This window comes from Vipera berus, assembly GCF_964194415.1.
Source record: "Vipera berus genome assembly, chromosome: 2".
In the NCBI taxonomy this organism is placed as follows: Eukaryota; Metazoa; Chordata; class Lepidosauria; order Squamata; family Viperidae; genus Vipera; species Vipera berus.
The window spans coordinates 240,376,532-240,402,762 of record NC_138203.1 but is presented as its reverse complement, the minus strand read 5'-3'; the positions used below and the strand labels follow the sequence as shown (position 1 = coordinate 240,402,762).

Here is a 26,231-nt window from a genome sequence, read left to right as displayed (position 1 = left end):
ACCGGTTGACAGCTGCCAGTATAAATAAGAGTCATGCTCTTCTGTTGTTTGCCTGGTTCGGAATAAAAGTTAAATCGTTTAACTCGCTGTCTCGCCTGCTTCTTTAAAGCACTGGCGACGAAGGTGGGATGCCTGCTTGCCTAAGCTGAAGTCACTACCTAAGGGGAGAAGAGATTTTTTCCCTTAGCCCGAGCTAGTCACTCGCTGAAGTCACTCGGAAGCCGAACTTCCGTACAACGCAAGCAGCTGCACCCACGGCTTACAGACAGCATGACGAACCATGGCCACATTCGAGAGTTCAACACCCGCCACCCAGAAGGCTGGGAATCTCATCTAGGCCAGGTAGAAGGATACCTGGTGGTAAAGAAGATTACGGATGACCGGGCCAAGGCAGCCGCCCTCCTCTGGCTCAGCGGCCCCGCTGTCTATGATGCCGCTGTGGGAATCTTCACTCCTGAACCGATCGCCACGATCTCCTACGCCGATCTCACCGAGGGGCTGAGTAAATACTTCATGCCCCTCAAGTCAGAACTTTTCTGGAGGGTAAATTTCGCCCGAAAACTACAGCTTCCTGACGAGCCAGCAAATGACTTCATAACCCGGGTCAGACACGCCGCACGGCGGTGTCGGTTCCCGGACTTAGAAGACCGAATCCGGGACCAAATCGTCATAGGGCTCAAAGACGAGCGGCTGAGGAAGAAGCTGATCGCCAAGCCAGAAATGACAATGACCGATGTGGCGAGGGAAGTCATTGCATATGAGGACAGCCACGGTGACAACCGACGTTCACCTGACAGCGGGCCCAGTGGGTCCGTGCACCAGGAGGACGGCGGGTTCAGCGGTCCCGAGGAAGATGACGGCTCCATGGACATCGATGCGGTACAGCGGCGGTTCGAAAAGCTCAGGCTGCAACGCAACTACAGAGGGGGGCCTGCCAACAATCAGAGGGGCGCTAACTTCCAGCCAAACAGGGCCAAGTGTGCCAGCTGCGGCGGAAGCCACCCAAGAGTAACGTGTCAGTTCCGCAGTGCCAAATGCCACGGGTGCGGAAAGACAGGTCACCTCAAAGCCGTGTGCCGCAGCCGGAGCCGAGAAAATCTGCATGAACTGGAAGTGACAACCGCAGGTATGAGCCAACACACACCCAGGGCCAGGCACAGTTCCAAACCCCTAGTGCTTAATGTGAGGGGAAGGGCGGGGGAATACACAGTCCACAGCACTCTTAAGCCCAAAGTCAAGGTGGACGTTCTGATTCATGGAATTCCCTGTGAGATGGAAGTGGACTCTGGGTCCTCCGTCTCACTCATTTCGTGGCAAACCTTCAGGGACACTTGTAACCAAAGTAGAAAACGGCCCGCCCTTCGACCCACCAAACTCCGCCTAGCTGATTTTCAGAAAACGCCCATTAAACTCCGGGGGAAGGGCTCCGTCCCCATGGAGTTCAAACAATTTAAAGGATCCCTCCCTATATTAGTAACCCAGGAAAACAGAATCAGCCTGCTAGGATTAGACTGGTTTGAGGCGCTAGGGATAGCGTTGACAGGCGTCAACGCCGTTCAGCTGTCAAACTTAGAAACCGTCTGCCTTCAATTCGCGGACGTCTTTGACAGCTCGCTAGGAAAGTACACAGGACCGCCTGTATCGCTAAAATTAAACCCTAATGTAATGCCTGTCAGAATCAAGGCAAGAAGAGTTGCCTTCGCCTTGAGAGAAAAAATAGAAACTGAGCTAGACCGATTAACTAACTTAGGAGTCCTAGAACCAGTCGAAGGGGCGGAGTGGGAGACACCCATAGTGACCCCAATTAAGCCAAATGGCCAAATAAGATTATGTGCCGATTATAAAGCAACCCTCAACCGCGCATTAAATGCCCATGCCTACCCGGTCCCGGCTGTCAAAGACATCCTCGCGGCCATTAAGTCGGGCGCCATTTTTGCCAAGTTAGACTTGGCGCAGGCGTATTTACAGCTGCCTGTCACCCCTGACACCGCTTTAGCTCAGACAATCGTCACCCACAAAGGAGCATTTAAAATTAACCGCCTTCAATTCGGCATCTCTGCAGCCCCGGGGATCTTCCAAGAAATCATGGAAAAAACACTTAAAGGGATCCCCGGGGTCTGTCCATATTTCGATGACATCCTAATTGCAGGGGAATCAGAAAAAGACCTAGCTGACAAATTAACAAAGGTGCTTCTTAGATTCAGGGAGGCTGGCCTCAAATTAAAATGAGACAAATGCTCCATTGGGGTGCCTTCAACAGAGTTTTTAGGATTTAAAATTGATGCTAAGGGAATTCACCCCACTGAAACAAAAATAAAAGCCATTAAAACAGCACCAACCCCTAAAAATAAACAAGAACTGCAAGCCTTCCTAGGGTTAGTTAATTTTTATCATACCTTCCTGCCCCATAAAGCCTCAATTGCCGAACCCCTACACAGGCTTTTAGATAAAGGCAAACCCTGGAATTGGTCATCTGAGCATGATAAAAGTTTTAATCTACTAAAAAACTTACTCACCAGCAATGCAACGGTAGCCCTGTTTAACGAACAACTGCCCTTATGTCTGGCTTGTGATGCCTCTCCCTACGGCATCGGAGCAGTCCTAAGCCACTTAACTAAGGAGGGAACGCAGATCCCTGTAGCGTTCTATTCCAGAACGCTGTCAAAACCTGAGCGTAATTACGCTCAGATTGATAAAGAGGCTTTAGCTATAGTGGCTAGCGTAAAAAAGTTTCATGACTACCTATACGGCCGACCCTTTACCATTTTTACGGACCATAAGCCCCTATTAGGACTTTTTACAGTAAACAAACTAACCCCACAAATATTATCTCCCCACATCCTGAGATGGTCTACATTTCTGTCAGCCTATTCATACAACTTAGAATATAAGCCAGGGAAATCCATGGGCCATGCTGATGGGCTTAGCAGACTGCCCCAACCAATAGTCGACCCAGACCCAGCACCAGCTGGGAAGATACTGGCTATTTCAGACCTGCCAGAATGCCCATTATCTGTTAAAGACATCTCTGCAGCCACAGCTGCAGACAAAATATTAGGCAGAGTCTTAAACTATGTCACGTCTGGCTGGCAATGCACACCCCCAGACCCAGAATTCCAACCTTATATTTTAAAGCAAAAGGAATTATCCACCCATCAGGGGTGTCTATTATGGGGCAGCAGGGTAATCATACCTGACAAACACAGACTCAAAGTGTTAGAGAGCCTCCACGAAGGTCACCCTGGGACCGTCAAAATGAAGGCTCTGGCCAGAAGCTATGTCTGGTGGCCAGGATTAGACAAGCAAATTGAAACACATGTAGCCGGCTGCTATTCCTGCCAACTTGTTAGAGCCGCCCAGCCACACGCCCCCATACACAGATGGGAAACTACAAAGACACCCTGGTCTCGTATCCACATAGACTATGCGGGTCCATTCCAGGGACAATCATTCCTAATAGTCGTGGATAGCTATTCGAGATGGCTGGAGGTGGCACCAGTGACTAGCACAACTTCAGCAGCCACAATACAAGTTCTAAGGGGGTTGTTCGCAACACATGGGCTTCCAGATGTAATAGTCTCTGATAACGGCCCCCAATTTACTTCCTACGAATTCCAGAGTTTCACAACGGCGAACTCTATTAGGCACACCACCACGGCTCCGTTTCACCCATCCTCGAACGGCTTGGCAGAGGTGATGGTAAAATCAACCAAAGAGGCACTGCGGAAAATCATCTCCGGCAACTGCCACCGCAGACTGGCCCAATTCCTTTTATCTCAACACACCACCCCATGCACAACTACGGGGAAATCTCCAGCAGAGCTCCGCTGGGGCAAAAGACTAACTACCAGACTGGACCGTCTACATCCTGACAGATCCCCTCCAGACCCAGAACTGCCCCTCCAGCATAGAACTCTCAGCACAGGGCAAGCTGTCTGGGCAAGGAACTACGGGGGGGGGGCAACAAATGGACACAGGGGGTTGTCATTGAACAAACGGGTCCCCTATCATACATCATAGACACGGGACACAATTCCCACATCCGCAGACACATCGACCAACTCCGGCATCGCAGCCCGCAAAATATAGGGGAAAGGGGGAACGACGAAATGCAGGCAGAAGCCCCACCGCAAACACTTTCACGCCACAACCCCCCCGACCAGAATGTACCACTGCAAGACCCCACCCCAAACGACGCTGAAACGACGGAACCAGACCCCACGACCCCTGAACCAGTCTACGATATGCCTGGGGAAAAGGAACAACCAGCCGAGACAACCCCCCGGCGCTCCGAAAGGATAAAAAGACCCCCCGCATACTTACAAGACTTCGAATGGGGAAACCCAAAAAAGAAACAGTTGGGGAAAAATCAACTCAATCAGAGGGAGGGGTAAGGGGTGTTATGTATTCACATGTTATTCACATTGTTATGTATTCATTATGCACTGTTATGCATTCACACATAGAGATTAACAGGGCTGAGGTAAAAGCCGCGGCAGCTTTTGACAGCTGTCAAAAGCTGCCGGACAGAACTGCGCAGGCGCAACCGACTGACAGTTCTGCACGCGCCACCACTGACAGCTCCGAGCTGTCAAAATCAGCCGGCTCCGATTGGAGGAGACGTACGGCGCGGGAACCAGCTCAGCCCTGATTGGCTAACCGGTTGACAGCTGCCAGTATAAATAAGAGTCATGCTCTTCTGTTGTTTGCCTGGTTCGGAATAAAAGTTAAATCGTTTAACTCGCTGTCTCGCCTGCTTCTTTAAAGCAGGATTCTTATATTATTATTAATATTAGTTATTTCATATAATATAGATTTTAGGTGGTATAAAGGTATAAAACCAAAATACAACACAATATAAATTTACCGCCCTGAATTCTAACATGTTTTGTTGTGTCACATCCATGCAATGACTTCTCCAGAGAGCGTCTCCTACCACCTTTGGTCTCCTTTTTTTTAACCTGATAGAGACAGAGCTCCTGAAAGAATCTGCTAACTCTTCCCCATGGCCATGAAAGTAAGGAAAACGGAGGTCTTTTTTTATTGTAGCACCAGCATTATAAGCCCTTACCTTATTACGTTTTAGAAAATTATTCAAAACAAAATTATTTAAGAGAGACTTTGATTATTAATTGATCCCAATTCTTTTTTCTTTTTTTTTACTTTTTGCTTAGTTGCTGCTAGGATTTTTAATTGATTTTTTTAAAAAACCTTATATTTTTTCTAATTGCTTAGTTATTTTTTTAAAAAAAATCATGGAGGTTTTAATAGCATGACTATAATCTGCTAAGCTGGGGGCATCCGTGGAATGGGAATAAAAAAGTTAAGGTGGTGGGTGCAGCAAGGTGTTAAAAGGGGGGAGGGCTTAGATTTGTAGCCATACCTAATATCTTGGGGGTGGGGTTCTTCCCTTTTCTGGACCCTCCCACTCCCCCACATTTATGACTCATATTTATGATGGTTGCAGTGTCCCAGGGTCATATAATCTTCTTTTGTGACCTTCTGACAAACAAAGTCAATAAGGAAGCCAGATTCACTTAATAACCATGTTATTAACTTAGCAACTGCAGTGATTCACTTAACAGCTGTGGCAAGAAAGGTTGTAAAATGGGGCAAAATTCACTTTAACAACTGTATCATTCAGCAACAGAAACTTTGGGTTCCATTGTGATCATAAAGTCGAGGACTACCTGTATTCCCATGTAATGCTTGAGTATATAGTATAAAACTAAGCAACCACTTATTTAAGTCACTAAAGGTTTATATTTGGGTTTTCCTTTGTCTTGCCCTGTCCTCTACTTTTGTAGAATAAGATGCTCTTTCCCATCAACAGTCAAAAAAAACCTTTCTGCGCTAATAGTTCTTTACCTTGATGATTTCACCCTCTTTGCCCTTGATGAACCCTAGTGAGAGGAAGCCAGTGAAAAGCACATGTACTTAGTTATGTTTCAAAGCTTATATAAGCTAGTCCAGGGGTCAGCAACCTGAAACAGTGAAAGAGCCACTCGGAACCGGTTCCCTCACAAAAGGAAAAACTGGGAGCCACAAAAATTGTGTGCACATGCGCGTACATGCGTGCATGCGCAGAACAGGCTTTGACTGAAAAGTGGAGCCAAGGCGAGATATGTACCTACCCTGCATATTTGAATTGATTGGTTGAACTTTTTTAGTCCCACTTTTTTTTTTTTGGACTACACATAGCAGAAGACTGGGAGCCGCAGGAGACGGCTGAAAGAGCCACATGCGGCTCCAGAGCCGCGGGTTGCAGACCTGTGAGCTAGTCAGAAAACCCCATGGGATGAAACTTCAGTGCAGGCTTAATCAAGAGAGTTTGCTTGTTTTGAAAGGATCTGTTTGCCCTCATCTCTTTGGGGGTTCCCTTTGAGGGATGTAAGATCTTCTTTGGTGTTACTGTATTCCTGAGTATTCTTTGATTGCGATCATATATTATGTTATTTTCTTATACTGCCCTGGTATAAAGCCTTAAGAGTTTGTACAAGTAAGATCATTGCTTCCAAATCAAGGCTATCTCAATTTTAGTGGGTAAAAAAAAACAAATAAAGAAAAAAATGTAGCCTTTTTTGTTCTCCTTGGTATTGGGGAGAAAAAAAAAGGATTTCAGAATTTCACTTTCTTTTATTGCCAGTTTTAGTATTATGATTTTGTGCTCTATCTGTTGCCTTTTTTTACTCATGTTGATTGTATCTCCTTATTGTGTCAGATAAAATGTTTTTAATTGCTTCTTTAGTTTCTTTATAAGATTTCCCAGGAAAATTAAAATTCTATGCAATAGAAAGAATATTAAACACAGAAGAAGAGCGAGTCATCTTATAATGAGAAAAGGAAATGCTGCTGATATTAAAAGATTGGAAGAGAAAAAGAAATAAATTTTTACTTGATGTCAAAACAATGATGATGTGAGCACTAAACAATCCTCTCTTGAATGAGAGGAGGGCATTGAAAACCTGAGGAAAATTGCTCTTCTTTTTCATAGTCACCAATTATATGTCAATTTCAGGGGAAACTAAAAGTATAAAGTTGCCTTTGATGAGATGGGTGCCTGTATAAACTGGATTCATTCATCAATGAGAGATTATGGTATCATGCTCTGGAAAGAGGTCCTAAAGCAGCATCTGGTGTGGCTAAAAAGGCCATTTCAAGAATGGCAGTCCCTTCCACCCTGAGGGCAGATACAATCTGTCCCCTGTCCAGCCCCCAAGTTTTGCTGGGACCAGGACTGCCTCTTTGCCTCAGCCTGCCGCACAAGTGTCTCTTCAAATTGGAGAAGGAGATGCTGCGTCTTTAGCCTCCAGGCTGAATGATCAGAGGTCAAGTTTTCCCAGCTGTTAATGTCCATTCCCAAGGCCTTTAGATCTGTCTTGCAGATATCCTTATATCGCAGCTCTGGTCTCCCTCTGGGGTGCTTTACCTGCACTAGTTCTCCATACAGAAGATCTTTTGGAATCTGACCATCAGCCATTGTCACGACATGCCCAAGCCAGCGTAGACGTTGCTGTTTCAATAGTGTATACATGCTAGAAATTCCATCACGTTCCAGGACTGCGCTATTTGGAACTTTGTCATGCCAGGTGATGCCAAGAATACATCAAAGACGGCGCATATGGAAGGTATTCAACTTTCTCTCCTGCCGTGCGTAGAGGGTCCAAGACTCACTACAGTACAAGAGTGTGCTCAAGACACAGGCTCTATAGACCTGGATCTTTGTATGTTCTGTCAGCTTCTTATTAAGCCATACTCTCTTTGTAAGTCTGGAAAATGTGGTGGCCGCTTTACCAATACGTTTAATCAGCACAGTATTTAAAGAGAGAGTGTCAGAGATAGTTGAGACGAGGTACACATAGTTATGGATGACCTCCAGTTCTTTTCCAGAGACTATAATGCAGGGAGGTGAATCCATGTCCTGATCCATGACTTGTGGTTTTTTTTCAGGCTGATTGTTAGTCCAAAGTCTTGGCAGGCCTTGCTAAAGCAGTCCATAAGTTATTGAAGGTCTTCGGCAGAGTGAGCAGTAATGGCAGCATCATCAGTGAAGAGGAAATCCCGTAGGCATTTCAGCTGGACTTTAGACTTTGCTCTCAATCTAGAGAGATTAAAGAGTTTTCTGTCTGATGTGGTCCAGAGATAAATACCCTCTGTTGCAGTTCCAAAAGCGTGTTTCAGCAAGATCCCGAATAAAGTTGGTGCGAGGATTATAAAATACCAACCTTCAGTGGTATGAAGGTTGGAAAGACACATGCTCAGTATTACAAGACAAGATAGAAAGACCCACACATAGATTAGAGAACAAACACAAGTATACAATATCATCAAGAGAGCAAAAGAATCGAAATGGAAATGGGATGGTCACCTAGCAAGAAGAACTGATGGCAGGTGGACCAAGGCAGTCATAAAATGGATCCCACTTGATAAAAAGCATCTACGAAAGAGACCAAAGACAAGATGAATCTATGACATTAGCAAGTATTGAGGGCCCAATTGGCAAAAGAAAGCTCAGGACCATATAGTATAGGTTGGAAACATGCGGAAGAGCCCTTCATCCTACAGTGGATAGACAATGGCTAAAATGATGATGACAATTTTTTTAAGGTTTTGGAATTTCAAGCCATTAAGTGCTTTACTGATCAGACTTAATCCATTACAGAAGCAAATCAGACGGCAGTGAAGGCAAGTAGTCTAGTATATTAATAGAGCTTCTTTCAAATTGAATTACCATCTCAATATTATTCATTAACTGAAGAATCAGGCCACTATCAAACACAGTTCCTCCTATTTAAATTATTAAGCCTACCCTTATTTATTTATTTTATTTATTTTATTTTATTACATTTATATACCGCCCTTTCCCTGAGGACTCAGGGCGGTTTACAGGGAATTAAAAACCAACAATACAAAAGTTAAAACCAGTTTTAAAAAGATTAAACTTAACCCTGTGCAAATAAAACCCCAGTTAAAATAGATTAATCCTCAGCCTGGGCCAGAGAGCTCAAAGAGCCAGGTCTTCAGGCCCCAGCAGAATGAACGGAGGTTGGGGGCAGTCCTCAGCTCCACTGGCAGCTTAAACTTAGACATTTCCTTGCAAATAATTGTAAAGTTATTGTTGTGTATTACTTTTGGAATCTGTCAGCTTACAGAATGTAAAAGATTTGTCAGTTATTTTTTTGCTGTAGTCATATGAAAATTAGATGATCATCTGTTTTCCTATACTTATGAGTAAGTATAAATAATAAAGGACCAATAAACTATCATACCACTTTTGGTTTTTATCTTTCCAAGAATGTTAAGAATTCCTAAAGATCAAATTGCAGTCATAGCACTGAAAATCTCCACATTGAAAAACTTACAAATAATCTAGTAAAACAATTTTTGTTGTTGTTGTGAAGTTGTATCTGACCCATCGCGACCCCATGGACAATGTTCCTCCAGGCCTTCCTGTCCTCTACCATCCCCTGGAGTCCATTCAAGCTCATGCCTACTGTTTCAGTGACTCCATCCAGCCACCTCTTTCTCTGTCATCCCCTTCTTCTCTTGCCCTCAACCTTTCCCAGCATTAGGCTCTTCTCCAGTGAGTCCTTCCTTCTCATTAGGTGACCAAAGTATTTGAGTTTCAACTTCAGGATCTGGCCTTCTAAAGAGCAGTCATGGTTGATCTCCTCTAGGACTGACTGGTTTGATCACCTTGCAGTCCAACGGACTCACAGGAGTCTTCTCCAGCACCATAGTTCAAAGGCCTCAATTCTTTGGCGCTCAGTGTTTCTTATGGTCCAACTTTCACAGCCATACATTGCAACTGGGAAGACCATCGTCTTGACTATACGTACTTTTGTTGGCAGGGTGATGTCTCTGCTTTTTATCGTGCTGTCTAGATTTGCCATTGCTTTCCTCCCCAGGAGCAAGCATCTTTTAATTTCTTGGCTGCAGTCCCCGTCTGCGGTGATCCTGGAGCCCAGGAAAATAAAATCTGTCACTACCTTCGTTTCTTCCCCATCTATTTGCCAGGAATTGAGAGGGCCAGATGCCATGATCTTGGTTTTCTTAATGTTAAGTTTCAACCCAACTTTTGCACTCTCCTTCTTCACCTGCAACAAGAGGCTCTTTAGTTCCTCTTCACTTTTTGCCATTAGAGTGGTATCATCTTTATATCTTAGGTTGTTGATATTTCTCCCAGCAATCTTAATTCCAACCTTTGATTCATCTAGCCCTGCCTTTCTCATGATGTGGTCTCCATATAAGGTAAATAGGCAGGGCGACAGTATACAGCCTTGCCGGAGTCCTTTCCCAATTTTGAACCAATCAGTGGTTCCGTGTCCAGTTCTCACTGTTGCTTCTTGGCCCGCATATAGGTTTCTCAAGAGACAAATAAGATGGTCTGGTACGCCCATCTCTTTAAGGACTTGCCACAGTTTGTTATGATCCACACAATCAAAGGCTTTAGCATAGTCAATGAAGCAGAAGTAGATGTTTTTCTGGAACTCTCTAGCTTTCTCCATGATCCAGCGTATGTTGGCAATTTGATCTCTAGTTCCTCCGGCTCTTTGAAATCCTGCCTGTACTTCTGGTAGTTCTCGATCCACATACTGCTGGAGTCTAGCTTGTAGGATTTTAAGCATAACTTTACTAGCATGTGAAATGAGTGCAATAGTGCGATAGTTTGAATATTCTTTGGCACTGCCTTTCTTTGGAATTGGAATTTATTTATTTATTTATTTATTTATTTATTATTTATTTATTTATTTTCTTATTTATTTATTTATTTTCTTATTTATTTATTTATTTATTTATTTATTTATTTATTTATTTATTTATTTATTTATTTATTTATTTATTTATTTATTGGGATTTATATGCCGCCCTATCTCCCAAAGGACTGAGGGCAGCTAACAACAATAAAATACAAGAGAATACAAATATTAAAATTAAAATTAAACTATATCTATAGCCCCAATTAATAAAACCTTAAAACCAGATTAAAAATCCCATTATCATCAGTCCAGGTCGGCCTGTTGGAAAAGAAATGTCTTAAGGTCACGACGAAAGGACCGGAGGTCTGGGGTCATCCGGAGCTCCAGGGGAAGCTGATTCCACAGGGCAGGTGCCCCCACAGAGAAGGCCCTCCCCCTGGGGGTTGCCAGCCAACATTGTCTGGCCGACGGCACCCTGAGGAGGCCCTCTCTGTGTGAGCGCAAAGGGCGATGGGAAGTCATTCCTGGGAGCAGACGGTCCTGCAAGTATCCCGGGCCTAAGCCATGTAGGGCTTTAAAGGTAAGAACCAGCACCTTAAATCTCACCCGGAGAGCAACCAGTAACCAATGCAGCTCACGCAGGAGGGGTGTAATATGGGAGTATCGGGATGCTCCCATCACAACCCACGCAGCTGCATTCTGCACCAGCTGAAGTCTCTGGGTGGTCTTCAAGGGCAGCCCCATGTAGAGAGCATTGCAGTAATCAACACGGGAGGTAACGAGCGCATGAGTGACTGTACATAAAGCATCTCGGTCCAGATAGGGGCGCAACTGGTGCACCAGGCGAACCTGGGCAAATGCCCCCCTGGCCACGACTCCTATATGATCTTCTAAGCTGAGTCGTGCATCCAGGAGGACGCCTAAGTTGCGCGCCCTATCAACGGGAAGTAACACCTCTCCCCCCATAATCAAAGATGGAACATCCTGGACTACACGAGATGCTGGTACGTAAAGCCACTCGGTCTTGGCCGGGTTCAGTTGGAGCCTGTTCTTCACCATCCATATTGGACACCTTCCAACCTGAGGGGCTCATCTTCCAGTGTCATATCTTTTTGCCTTTTGGTACTGTCCATGGGGTTTTCATGGCAAAGACACTGGAGTGGGTTGCCATTTCCTTCTCCAGTGGATCACGTTTTGTCAGAACTCTCTGCTATGACCTGCCCGTCTTGGGTGGCCCTGCACAGCATAGCTCATAGCTTCATTGAATTACGCAAGCCCCTTCGCCACAACAAGGCAGTAATCCATGAAGGGGAATAAAACAATACAGTTAATTTAAATGTACCAGTTACTATAAGTAAACCAGTTACTTTTCTGTAAGAAGGAGAAAAGAAAAGTAAATCTGTCTGAACAATTGTACATTTTTATATACAATCTTATGGTCCCTGATAAGCCATAAAATACAAATTCTGATAAATGTCTAAAAGATTTTAAACAAACCATTGTTTATATTATTTTTTTTACTATGGCATTTAATTATTAAGCAGTGGAAGTGAAAAAAGAATTTTACCAGAGATAAATGACAGAAAAAATATATTTCTTTTGACTTCTTAAAATCTGAGGAATCACAATTAAATGTTAGCATTCACTGAGTGTTTGACAATATATATTAGTAGAATTTGCATGAAGAAAATGGGGCTTCAATTACTCATAATAATTTTGCTTTTTGTGATCTCTTATGAAATGTAATTTAATTTTCCCATGATCCTGAATAAGAAAAAGTTGTCAGTGCCTACCATATGGTGTCAGGAATCATGTATCAAATAAAAAAATAAACAGAGCTTCTGAAACATTTCAATAGGACTAACCTATTATTATGATTTAAATCTTTCCAAATCAGAATGTATATGTATATATACAGAGATAACATATACATATACATGGGCACAGAGGAAGTTCATTAGCCGAAGTGAGATGCAAGAGGTAGCAACACTGGCCACTCTGCACGTCCTCTACTGATGGGCTTGGCCTACAGCTGCCAAGAAATGAAGCATATTTCATGCTGCCTGCGGTTCACTCTCTTTTCTTGTATACAGTTTGTCACAGTTAGTAATTCTATTGGTGATTAATTTGTCTTCAGGCAAAAGTCAAAACACTGGGACCCCTGAACCACGTGGCCTGTCTAGGGAGTTCTGAGACAGTGTCTCTAGGCGTTGCCCGTCTTATGTTGTTTAATGGCTGTTTGTTTAACCAGGAAATGAACTCTGGGAATGACGACAGTGTCCAGAGACAGTTTTCTGGGAAAAGAGAGATGTAGGTGGCACAGACTCTTCAACTATCAAGGTCCTAATGCTGAACCTGCCACTTATTTTAATAATAGCTGCTGCCAGATACTCTTTAGCCCAGGAGCAAATGTTTTGCATTCTTCCTTCTCAGATTCACTTTGTGGTAGCAAGAGAGAGTTGACACAATCAGGATGAAGGATATTTTTTCCCCATGTCTAAATCACAAACACTCTCTAATACACGAAACAAGCAAATACAGATAGTCCTTGACTTACAACAGTTCATTTAGTGACCGCTCAAAGTTTCAACAGCACTGAAAAAAGTGACTCATGACTGTTTTTCACAATTACAACTGTTGCAACATCCCCATGGTCATGTGATCAAGATTCAGAGGCTTGGCAACCGACTCACATTTATGACAGTTGAGGTGTCCCAGGGCATGTAATCACCTTTTGCGGCCTTCTGACAAGCAAAGTCAATAGGGAAGCCAGATTCACCTAACAACTGTGTTACTAATTTAACAACTTCAGTGATTCACTTAACAACTGTGGGAAGAAAGATTGTAAAATGGGACTAAATTCACTTAACAACTGGCTCTATTGTGATCAAAAACTATCTGTAAATTAATTCAAAATGTGGTAAATTGCAACAATTATATTAAAAATGTAAACATATAATAAAAAAACTCAACAGTCTAGAGCAGTGTTTTTCAACCTTTTTTGGGCAAAGGCACACTTGTTTCATGAAAAAAATCACGAGGCACTCCACCATTAGAAAATGTTAAAAAATTTAACTCTGTGCCTATATTGACTATATATAAAGTAATTCTCTTGAATAGGAATCAAATAAACACAAAGAAAGTATTTTATAATTACTTTTCAATTTTTCCCACGGCACACCAGGCAACATCTCGCGGCACACTAGTGTGCCGCGGAACAGTGGTTGAAAAACACTGGTCTAGAGGCCTGTAATTCATTAAACATCAGTTCTCAGTATTAGAAAAGATACCCTGTCAAAATACTGGATTTATCAGAGAAAAGATTTATTGGAGGAAACAAAGACTATTAAAAAAAAACCCCAATTTCATCCACATGCATATCACAACTACAAACCACAGGAAATGCCATAACGACAATGGTTACCAAATTATTCAAGAACCGAGATAAAAGTGTTGTATATCTTCTTATCAGTTTAGTATTTTAGCTATAAAATAACCTCACTAAACTCATGCCCAAAAATTCATATGGTGAATAGAAAGGCAGCATTCACAGTATTGCAGCCCAACTGCCCGTTTAGATGCCAGACATGCTTTTTCTCTGATCATAGGCTTTAGCACCTGTACTGAGAGAATCCCTCAGTTCCTCTCTTTCTAGAAAAAAAAAAGGTTTGTTCTTTTAAAAGACAAGAAAGAATTGCTGTGCCTGCAAAAAAATAATAACGAGTGGAACTTCGAACACAGAGTTATAATTGTCATATGGACTTTTTTTTGACGTCCCTTGCCACTGCCAATTAGATGGAATTACCTTCTGAGCTGGGGGAGCTCCAAGAATAACATTCAGATTGTTTTTTTTTTAAATAAATAAATAATAAAACTATTATTTATTGTTATGCTATTATTTATTTGAATTTATAAGTCTCCCAGCTCCAATGGACTCTGGGCAGCATAAAGCTATGTTAAATGTAACTTCTTTGGTCTGTCTGCTTAAATTCAATATTGTTTGTATAACAGACAATAGAGATAGAGTCACAGATGTAAAATTTGATTTGACTTTTCTTTATCTCTTAGGAGATCGTTCTATCTCCCAAACCACAGAGTGTAGGTAGGGGAAAGAGAAAGTCTGTTATCTAAGGTTACATGTCTTGATGTTCTCTGTGCCAGGTGATGGTGCTATAACAATTATTTCAATATTTTTACTCAATTTTTTCCCCTCAGAAAGGCAACAGGGAGTTCTCTCTCACACACACATGGAGGTTGGGAGGTGTAACTAAGTGAGGTGCCCCCTTGGAAGACAAATAATCATATTATCCTAGGGCAGGAATTGGAACTAGGCTGTGAAGATTTAAATAGTTCCAGGAGAAGTGATTTGAGATCTCCAACTTACTACCCTAAGGATCCACTCCTGCTTGCTAAAGCCAGGGATTTCCCAGTGGAAGGTTCAAGAAAGCCAAAATGGTGGCCAAAACCATACAAAGTCTTTGTATAAGCACATGACATTGGTATGTGAACAAAAAGGATGAGGCTACACAGTGAAGATGCCATATTGATTTCTTGACACATACATGGATACAGACACTCCTGAAAACCGCTTGGGGCAAGGATTCGGTTGTAACGTGCACTAGGGACTTACTAGGTCATGCTAATGAAAGCTTGCAACATTAGCATAAGAATCTTACTAAGAATCTGAATTGCACATTGAAGTTAAGTAACATTATTCCAGGAATAAAATACTGTATTGTTGCTGAATCGTATGGAAAAAAAAATAATATCTTTAAAATCTTCTGGCTCTGATATAGTAAATGAATAACACCAACCATAAACCTTTTGCTCAGAGAAGAGTGAAGTGGTTGCTTTGGGTAGCTGAATTAATGTCATGAAAAGACAGCAAGCTGTTGGTGATTTAAAATTTTATTGTTGTAGTTTTACTGCCAGGAAACAATTTTCTGACTCAGGTGCCCTAGGTACTAGGATCCTGAGTTGGAACAGAGCTTTTGCTTTTCTAACCCAAGCAGCAAAAGCATTTTTACAAGTAAACTTACATTTACTCTCTGACTGGAAGTGGCCTAATACAGATATAACACTGGCTCTGGAGAACCCATGGTGGGCAAAGAGATGAGGGTTGAGTACTATAAATACAATAAGTACTATAAATACTTGTACTATAAGTATCCTTGACTTATGACCATAATGGAGCAAATCAATTATGGTGCTAAGCATATGAGTGTCATAAAATGGATCATCAAATAACTGACTTAATTTTACAAACTTTTTTTTTTGCAGTGAACACAGTGGTTGCTAAGTAAATGCTGTGGTCATTAAGCAAATCCCATTGTCATTAACTGAACCCATTGTTGGCTTTGGAACATTTTTCAGTTTCAAAACTAAGTCTAATCCCCTTCTGTCTCTAAAATATAATATATTTTATTAACACAAATCTATCCTGCAAAGAAAGCGGCGATATTGATTGGATTTACTTTCATTTGCACTGACTTCAATATCTATCTATCTATCTATCTATCTATCTATCTATCTATCTATCTATCTATCTATCTATCTATCTATCTATCTATCTATCATCTATGCAATTGATATGGTTGCCAATCTCAAACAAGTCTGTACAAAACAAGAGCTAAACAATGTACTGTAATCATAAAGGAAAGTAAGAGAATTAGTCTGCTTCTCAAAATTACTGTATTCTGTATTGTTTGTTTCACCATTGTATTGTTCCTATTTAAAACATATAATAAACTGCCCACCAATCTGAAGCAAAGAAATTCCTAAAATGTATGAGCAATATTCTTTCCAAGTTAAAATTGCATTCTGGAAATTCTGACACTTTCCCCCATTTTGGAGGGAGAGACCACATCATTTGCTGGGGTGGGAGGATCTAATTAATTACACTAAACCTCCGGTGGGGAAAAAAAGTTTCTAATTTTGTCTCTTCCTTAGAAGGACATTCACTCCCACAAAAATATAGCATATGTTTAAAGTCTTTTTTTTTTAAAAAAAAAAAGACTGTGTATTTGCTTCATTATATGAAGGTCAAAGGTTTGCAAAACAGAATGATTAATGGAGCCTGGAAACCAATCCCACCCAATTGAAAGATAAGGAACAGTAAAGACAATTTGACAAACTGCAAAAGTGAGGCTGTTGTTGCTCGGTTCTTTGTGGCCTAGCCTGCTATTTCCTTTATTTGCAGACAGGCTTGTTCTGCATTCTGTGATTATTCACCACCCCGTCCCCCATTGCCATAGCTTTCTGGCACCTCACTGGGGTGGAGTGGAGCTATGTCTCACTCCCAGTGATAACCCAGATACCAAGTACAGTATCTATGCATGTTAAACCACTTCTATACCAAGGTCTTCTCATTTCCTGAAATGTAGGGTGGTGTTTTCCCTCCTAGAAATAAAAAGCTACATTGGAGGCATTCTGGAATATAGAATACTTCTCTCAGGTTTTATTTTTTTAAATATTTGGTGCATAGTCATTTCACTGTAAAGCTTTTCCAGGTTTAAAGCCAGCCAAGCAAATAAGCTGTCAGCAGCGCCCCGTTGTAGAGACTTTAACAATTCTGGTTAATTGATGATTTCAAGATCTTACGATGAAGCTCTACAACACATATGTTCCATTTACACAGAGAGGGGAAATGGTCTTCAGAATACTGGAATAGCTTTTAGGGCATCCTCCTTAGATTGGGTTGTTTTTTGTTTGAATTTAAAACATACTTCTTCAGTGCAAATTGTGAATCAATCGGCTGAATATTAATATGCATTATATAGCTAGTCCTTGACTTACGACCACAGTTGGGTCCAAAATTTCTGTTGCTAATTGAGACAGGTGTTAAGTGAATTTTGCCCCATTTTACAAATGTTCTTGCCACAGTTTGTTAAGTGAATTACTGTATTTGTTAAGTTAGTAACACGGTGGTTAAGTGAATCTGGCTTCCCCATTGATGTTGCTTGTCAGAAAGACTCAAAAGAGTCTAAACAGAATGTAAAGTTCAGTGCAACTTCCAATATATAAATTGCTTTCACTGAATCCTTCAATTTGGAAAGAAATTTCTTCCAGTTATAGATGATAGTTGTAGTATGGTAGAACATTAAGAAATATAAACTGTAATATTTTTCTTTCCTTATTTTTTATTTTAGCATCAATGGATCGCCCTTTAAAGAATACCGGTAATTAAGCTAAGTAGATATACAAAAGAAAATTCTGCTTCTTATTCCACAGGTCACATTAATTTTTGCACTAAAACTCTAGGCAGTAATTAAAAATAATGAACAATACTCTCTTATTTCTGTATCTAGAGTAAGTGGCAAACAGGATTCTCCCTAATGTATAAAAATATAATTTCAGTATTTATATTATAATATTTAAGTATCCGTAACCTGAATTTAGAAACATTAGCACTGTTTCTTGTAACACATTAATCCAGTTTAATGTTTACTGCAAAAATCTTGCTGCATGTTCACATGTGATGCTCATTTATTCACATGTTCTGCCTCTTTTCATACAAAAGAGGATGGACAGAATTGGGTGCAAAGGTATAAGCAAACGTATGAACTCTTGCTTTCAGAGAATACTCCATAATGTGATATAGTATGGGGTAAGGACTGTTAATTTCTTTCAACCGTCCACAAATTTCATCATAAAAACTAGTCTTCATATATCTTGTTTCAATATTGGGAAATCTGAACATCAAACATGTTTGCTTCAACATGGAGCTTCCAGTAAAAAAAAAAAAGGGGGGGGGTTCTATAGAGAATCAAAGCCCAATTCTAGATTTGCATCTAAACCAATTGTTAGCATAGATGTGAAATTTTCTTGCAACCAAGAAGGAACAGGCCTGGCCAAAGGAAAAAAGAGGATGTTTTTGTTTTGAGGGTAAAACACCCTCCCCCCCGAATTATGGCACAGAAAACCTTAAGGGGAAACACAACATTTCAGGGAAAATACTTATGTGGTACTCCTACTGCTTTCAGAAGTAGCACCAATCACTGTCACCAAAGCTGTGATTCAAGGCTTTAACAGAGTGAGAATCAATCCCTACCATAAGTATCATGCAGTCATTGAAAGAAGCTATAGGTAGCAAGACCTTCCAACTTCTGAACAAGCTGTGCAGATAACTAATATGAACCATATGGCACCAAGAGGGAACTTCTTTCATTATCAGCTGAGTGAGCCACTCTGAAGGTTGGTGGCCTTAAGGAAACCATACTGAGTCTTGTGTATGACGTTACATGATGTGCCACATCCAAGCAAAGAAAAAGAGGAACAAATACATTGGACAGATGATGGTTAAGGGAGGAAGAATAAACTTCTCAATTAATAGTTTCCTTCTCCACAATTGAAAGCTCACTACAGCAACTATTTGTTCAGCCACTGTGGATATATTAAAACATAGATAATAAGAATATGACTACAGAAAGCCATCTGTATTGTTACCACTTCAAGAAAGAAATGCAGAGTGTTAGCTATTCTATATGTTGTGACTATGATTGCTTACAAATGTTCCACATAACAAGTATATCCAAATGTTTTAGCAGGGAAGGAAATAAACAATTAACAGCAAGCTATCAAGCAGCAACAGAGATCTGATACATAGCACCATACAATAAGACAGACTGATAAATAGAGGATAATACAGTGATTTTGCCTACTAGACTGGTTTTTTTAATGCCCTTGAAGATGTACCCATAGGAGATGGCTGATTTGTGATATTCCATCTATGTAACTGTTTGCTTCCTTGAAAATATGTATGAATACAAAGCAAAATAATGTATGTAAAATATCCCCCTTACCTACAATTGTAATTTAATGCAGATTTAAGGGGAAAGGAAGGGAAAAGGTATGTCCTCTTTCGCCATCTGCCATCTGCCATTTTCTTCCAGTATGAGGTTCTGTTGTCATGAAAGTCAAGGTTACCTCCACGGTAAGCAGTCAAACAATATATACACGAGACACACATGTGAAGGATGGTTCCAGTATGCCTTAGGTAGTTCAAGCAAGGTAAACTAGAGGTGAAATTTTAGCTAAGTGAAGGGCACCTCACTCTCTGAGGAGCATCATAGAAATTTAAAAATACTTAGCTGGGAGTTCTCTAACCCAATGCCATATGCCACTATTTTTAATGCATAGTTAACTTCTGAATTATAAATAAAATAAAATGAAAAAGGAGAAATCAATGTGACTTCTGGTGAGGGAAACACCCTGAAGATAAATGATTTTTCTAATATTGTTGTATCATCATCATCATCATCATCATCATCATCATCATCATCATCTCCAGGAAGCTGCCAGTTAAATAACAGTACATAATAGTGTGGGAGTACTTCTTTCTTTGACTGGAGAATGTTGCAATAAGTTAAACTTTAAAGTAACTCACATTAGGCCAATGAGTTTTGAGAGTTTGCCCTCCATTTATATTCTGACATATTCTCCCTCCGACTACTTTTATATGACTTTTGTATTAAATGCAGTTTCTCTGTGCTTCCAAAGGGTGTGTGTTTCCAAGCAGCAGTGTTATAACTCTTTTGGGTAAGTGTAGTTAAAGCTCTTTGGCCATAGTGACCCCTGGGCTGTCCTTTGATCTAAGACAGAGGGAAGGGATTTGCAGGCAAGAAGTTCTTTTTAAAAATAACTATTTTTCATTGTATATTTATACAACAATTCCTGCTGTGAAAGATAACCTCCACTTTTAAATGTGTGCTCCTTTCCAGATGCAGAAATAGCAATAGCACTTAGACTTATATACCGCTTCACAGTGTTTCACAGCCCTCTCTAAGTGGTTTACAGAGTCAGCCTATTGCCCCCAACAATCTGAGTCCTCATTTTACCCACCTCAAATGGGTGGAAGGCTGAGTCAACCTTGAACCGGTGAGGATTGACCGCAGAATTAACCTACAGTGCTGCATTCTAATCACTGCACCTCCAGGGCTCAGTGCATATAATAGTCAGATTTTGGTTTTAAGGAACCTGAACAGTAGCAGAAGTAGGAAGAACTAAAATTGCTAATAGTACATTCAATTAGCAGAGGAACTGTATTAATTGGATTCTGCTGCAAACTGTTTTATTTACAGAAATCAATTTGTGTTCCTTAATAGCTTGGGATGGAGTGACCCATTTTTTAAAATGAACTTAACAGCAGCATTCTTAGTAAGAAATGGTTCATTTAATGCTAATATGACTTTTCAGAATAACAGTATCTACTGGTGTCTGACATTTGATTGGGTTGTAAATACCACAGATGCTATGCTGCGCTTATTAATATATGTCCCAGAGCAATAAATGTACTTGCACGGGTTCCATAGTCCTGCTAAGATTTTCATGAAACAAAAACTCAAAAGATAGATATGAAATGTAATTATTTGGCTAAGGATGATTAGGTTTAAGAGAAGGATTGATAGGAGAAAAAGAAGCCATGTCACTGTCTAAGGAACACATAAGGTCTCTTTAAATATTTGAGGAACAATCCAGCAACCTGATACTTATTCAAGATTTATAAGATTATATATTCTGTTAGGACAGAATTTCCTCATAATGAAAACCTAGCATAATATTCAGCATAACTGAAAACCAAACATTTTTCAGCAAAGAGTTGCTTCTTGTTCACAGTGTAAATTAGCCAGTATGGTGAAGTGATTTAAGCATCAGATTAAAAACTGGAAGATTGTGAATTCTAGTCCCACCTAGTTCCCATTCAGGTGGATTACTTGGGGCCAGTCACCCTCTCTCAGCCCTAAGAAGAAGCCAATGGCAAACCATTTACAAAATCTTGCCAAGAAAACTGCAAGGACTGGTGCATGCGTTTATCAGGACTCAGTGCTGCTTTTTAAAAACCACATTTTCTGATTAAACTGAAAATATTTCCACTAGTTGCTGCTCTCATTCCTGTATTCAGGCTGACTTTTATCTAATAGACAAAAGATGTATATGAACAAGCCCAACAATTAAACCAGAGAATCAACGTTACACTTGTTTCTAGACCAGCCCAAGACTATTTTCAGATTAGCTCATTTCCAATTCTTGGTACTATTTTCAGCAGTTAAATCTACTATGTCTTCCAATTCTTAATAATAGGACACCAAAATATGCTTACAATGACTAACTATATCTAATTGTAAGGATTTCTCTACAAGAAAATGATAGAGTTGACTTGTGTTTCATCAGTCAAACATGGTTTTTTTAAATAAAGACAGTACAGTTCTCACAGAAACTAGAACTTCTTTTTTATGAACGTTTTAAAATAAATCATCCTAATATAGACCAGTTTGGGCAAGTGCTACAGAGTCATTAAATGATTTCAGTAATATCAGGACTGACATTTAATTCCAGTTCATTACAGAAACTCAGAAGAAATGTAAGTGATCAATGGAAAAATGTCAGTGGAAAACTGTCAAATTTTACTACTGTGGTCAAGAGACAACAAGAAATAATAAAAAAATAAACATCAACTTAATTTCTATCACTTATTGGACAATACTGTTTATGCCAAGCTGGAAAATATCCAGCATTTTAAAAAATATTTCCATGCATATATTATAATCTTAATAATATTTGGAGATATTTCTTTTACTTTTGAGAACATTGTAATCTAAATAATTTGACAAAGACCTCTTGGCTTCAAAATTTGCCTACCTTATGAATCTCTTTTTGATATGTATCATCACTGTACAACATACATGTATAAAAAGAACCAGACTTTTCTTAACATTACTGAATCATGAGCATCTAACTTAAATTTCCCTTTTTGACCTTAATATTAGGGATTATAAAAGATTGCAAATATTGTCTAAACCTAATGTTGACAATATTGGAAATACTGAATAATTATTGTCAATATTGCAAATATTGAGTAATGTTGAGAGTTTAGATTAAATTTTCCAGTCTGTAGCAAACTAAAATTCAACTTAGATCAGGAGAATACAAATTGGATTATATGTCAATAATATATATTTCTTCCTCTGCTGAAACAAAGTTGTACTATGTGTTGTTGTTAGCTGCGAAGTCGTGTCCAACCCATAGCAACCCCATGGACAACGTTCCTCCAGGCCTTCCTGTCCTCTACCTTCTTCTGGAGTCCATTTAAACTCACATCTACTGCTTCAGTGACTCCATCCAGCCACCTCATCCTCTGTTGTCCCATTCTTCTCTTGCCCTCAATCTTTCCCAGCATTAGGCTCTTCTCCAATGAGTCTGTACTATGTACTACACTATAAGAAACATGGTACAACAGTAGGAATTTCTCAACAACTACAGTCTTTAGCCTGGAACTAGATGCAGTCCATGTCTAACAACCCTAACTGGGACCGGCAACTCCACCACTATGCAAAGCTGTCATTAAGTGGAAAACCATATGATTGTTACTATGCTTTTCACCTGGAAAGAGACAAGATTACTCAGTCTCACTCTGATTTTGTTTGCCTCCTAACAACTCCCCACCCTTTGAAATCTTGAGTGTTGTTTTCTGTCTTGTACACATTGAAAGCAATGCAATTGTGCTGCAGACAGGAGCCTGGGAGCTACAGACAAACCACACAAACAGTTTACAGTAGTCTCTTAAGTAGTGTTTACAGTATTCTCCTAAGTACAGTAGACTCTCATGGGGAAGGGTCAGCCAAACCTGAGACTGCCTACAGAAATTGCTTGTTTTCTCCCTTACAGAGAAGAGAGATTGGAGAGAAAGGTTTCAAGAGAGTACTGTAAGCTGTTTGTGCAGCACACGTATAGCTCTCAGACCTGGGCTGGTGGTAGGATAGCTTTGCTTTTAATGTAAAGAGAATCAAACATCTTACTCTCATGAAATTCCTGGGGTAAAGGTCAGGCATAGAACAACATATATTGACTGTAATGGTGATTATGTGACTGAGGAACACTGCAAAGTTCATAATAGTTTAATGGTCATAAGCAGTGGTGGGATTCAGCTGGTTTGCACCACTTCAGCAGAACCGATAGCTAATTTTTGTGGCCCAGGTCCAGAATGGACTTCCGGAAGTGGCATCCACATAGAGAATGTGGATATTTGTACACATATTTGAATCCCACCACTGGTCATAAGGTTATTTTTTTTCAGAGCCATTTTTCAAATGATTGTTGAAGAAATGAGCCAGGAGGTTAAGCAAACTGCTTCTGATGTGGTTTCACGATTGGAATGTATTGGTTTGCCTTGAGCATCATGGATTATTAGCTGTTCCTGTTGTTTTTAATCTTTGCATAGAGTCACTGTCATAAGATGGACAGTTTTATAAACTATTTTAACAACAACAAAAATTAAGGTGTTACTGCAAAAAGTGATGTTTTGTATGACAGTTTTGTAGGTATGCAAATTGCAAAACAATCTGGTGAAAGATGGGGCAAACAAACAAATCACTGAGGTCACATTATGAGGGTATCTTAACAAGATTTAACAATTTTGTTTGATTATTATTTTAAGTTGCCCTAATCGAAAGTGAGGTGGCATACAAGTTTAATAAATTATTCTTTTATTATTACTACAGACATTTTACACAAAGAACATTATAACTGGCAAGGAAAAGACTCGTTGTTGAAAGTTTTCTAATCTCCATTTTAGAAATAAGTCTTTCAAGTACAGAATAGAAAAAATAAAATAAAAAATAGATGTGCACATGAGGACAAGCAGCTGAAAGGAAAGGAAAGGAAAACAGGCAACTTAAACAAGAGCACTAAGTTGCTAAGTTGCCCTTTTTCAAGTATTCCCCCTCCCTTCCTCTCCTTTTCCTATTATGTCATATACTACTAGAAAGTGGAACAAGACCTGTCATTAATATCTGTTCCATTTTATAGGGAGAATAGCAACCCATTTTGCCAGTTTCTATCAGCACTTTCACAGACTGAATTACTTTAACTGAATTGAGACCTCAATAGGGTGTGCTGTCTTATATGGAAGGTCTCCTGCCTTGAGTTGGACTAGAAGATGCTGAGGCCCCTTCCAGCACTATGATTCTCTGTTCTGTGTTCTAAAATGTCATGTTTCTGACTGCACTCTTCCACTAAAATCACTCCTGAACCCATCAGTAACTGAGAAGCACGGCATACTAGAGAACTGGTTGAGTCACCCCACCAGAAAAATCTAGTAAATATCCTAACAATTTCCTAGGATCTATAGTACTTTATTGTCACAAAATGTGTTCCAAAAGAAAAATGTATTTTTTTTACCTTCTGGATGAGATTGGAATCTCCTTGATTGCTGTCTTCATCTTCTGAACTTTTCTGTTCCTCGTCAGATGTGACATCTTCAATAGGAATTACGGAGATGGGGCACACCTTGTAAGGCTCTGTATAAGCACTGTGAAAAGAAAAACAAAAACAAAACCGTGTTATGAACAACCACTGGACAATATGAACAGGAGTGAAACTTTACCCTATTATTAGATGAAGATTTTCTGACGCCTTATAATCTGTTAATTCTTGTGAAGCTCCTTTTGTACTTGTTAAGAAGTCAAATAGGAGAGGGAGGAGGGACTCCATAGGGTAGGGACTATAACAGAGAAGACATGAGAAAAGATTGCACGGTCCCTTCTAAAATCTTGTTCAGAAAAGGTCATTGGACATTGGGCAATGAATGTCTATTTTTTATTATTTTTTTTAAATTTTAATTCCATTTATATCCCGCCCTTCTCCGAAGACTCAGGGCGGCTTACAAGCTTAGCAGTAGGGCCAGTAGAGTGGTAGGGCCAATCATAAAGGAAATTAAATAGAACCGGTGATGGTTTATCTTGATGAACAGCTACCCTTATACAGTATGTATTTCTTATGCAGGCAAACAAAAGGATATACAGGTATTTCAACAGTATTAAAATTATATTGTGTGATACTTTTTACTTGTACATGACGCACATTAAAAAGGAGTGGGGCTTCAATTGCTCGCTTCCATCTGATTTCTTGATGCTATTGACACTTCCCTTCATAGACACTCCTACCTACAAATAATTTTTGTTACCACTAAGTTATAACAAAGTACATAATAACAGACTTGTGGGATAGATCAAGGCCCATAGTTCACAATTGTTTCTCAGATTAGATACTGTAAACAGATAACCCTAAGGATGCCTTCAAGCAAGTTATAGACTCTCCAGCCATTCTTCCCCTACAACTAGTAATCGGAGGTTAACTGCCCCTAACAGTTTCAGGATTAATAACTTTTTATAGATCTGTGTCTCATTAATTGATTCAATCATAGAAGTCATCATCACTATCATTATACTAGGAGTTGCTGGAAGCTGGAAAGCATATAAATATAATTAATTAATTGAATGATGTGTTAACTATATGCTGTCTCTTTTAAATATCCTTTTCCTGTAATCTTCCAGTAATTTTCTTTATATGAACCATGTTCTAGAAAGAAGGGGGATATAAATCCCTATCCATTTTCTCCATTCCAAGCTTGATTTTATATACATCAATTAGCCCTCCTGTTACTTTTTCTTAAATTATAGTCCCAAAGCTTCTTATTTGTAAGGCAGGTTTCTGAGTCCACTGATCATTCTGGTTACACTTTTCTGAACTTTCTTT

General features: G+C 40.0%; 1 protein-coding gene across 1 annotated transcript in view; it reads right to left on the bottom strand.

Annotated features, from left to right (window-relative positions):
- The window catches only part of FGD5 (FYVE, RhoGEF and PH domain containing 5), a 177,424-nt gene that overhangs the window by 76,710 nt on the left and 74,483 nt on the right, over positions 1–26,231 (bottom strand). The window contains exon 3 of the mRNA XM_081318088.1: positions 24,876–25,005. Within this exon, the coding sequence (XP_081174214.1) occupies positions 24,876–25,005 (130 nt within the window). The remainder of the gene's footprint in view (positions 1–24,875; positions 25,006–26,231) is intronic.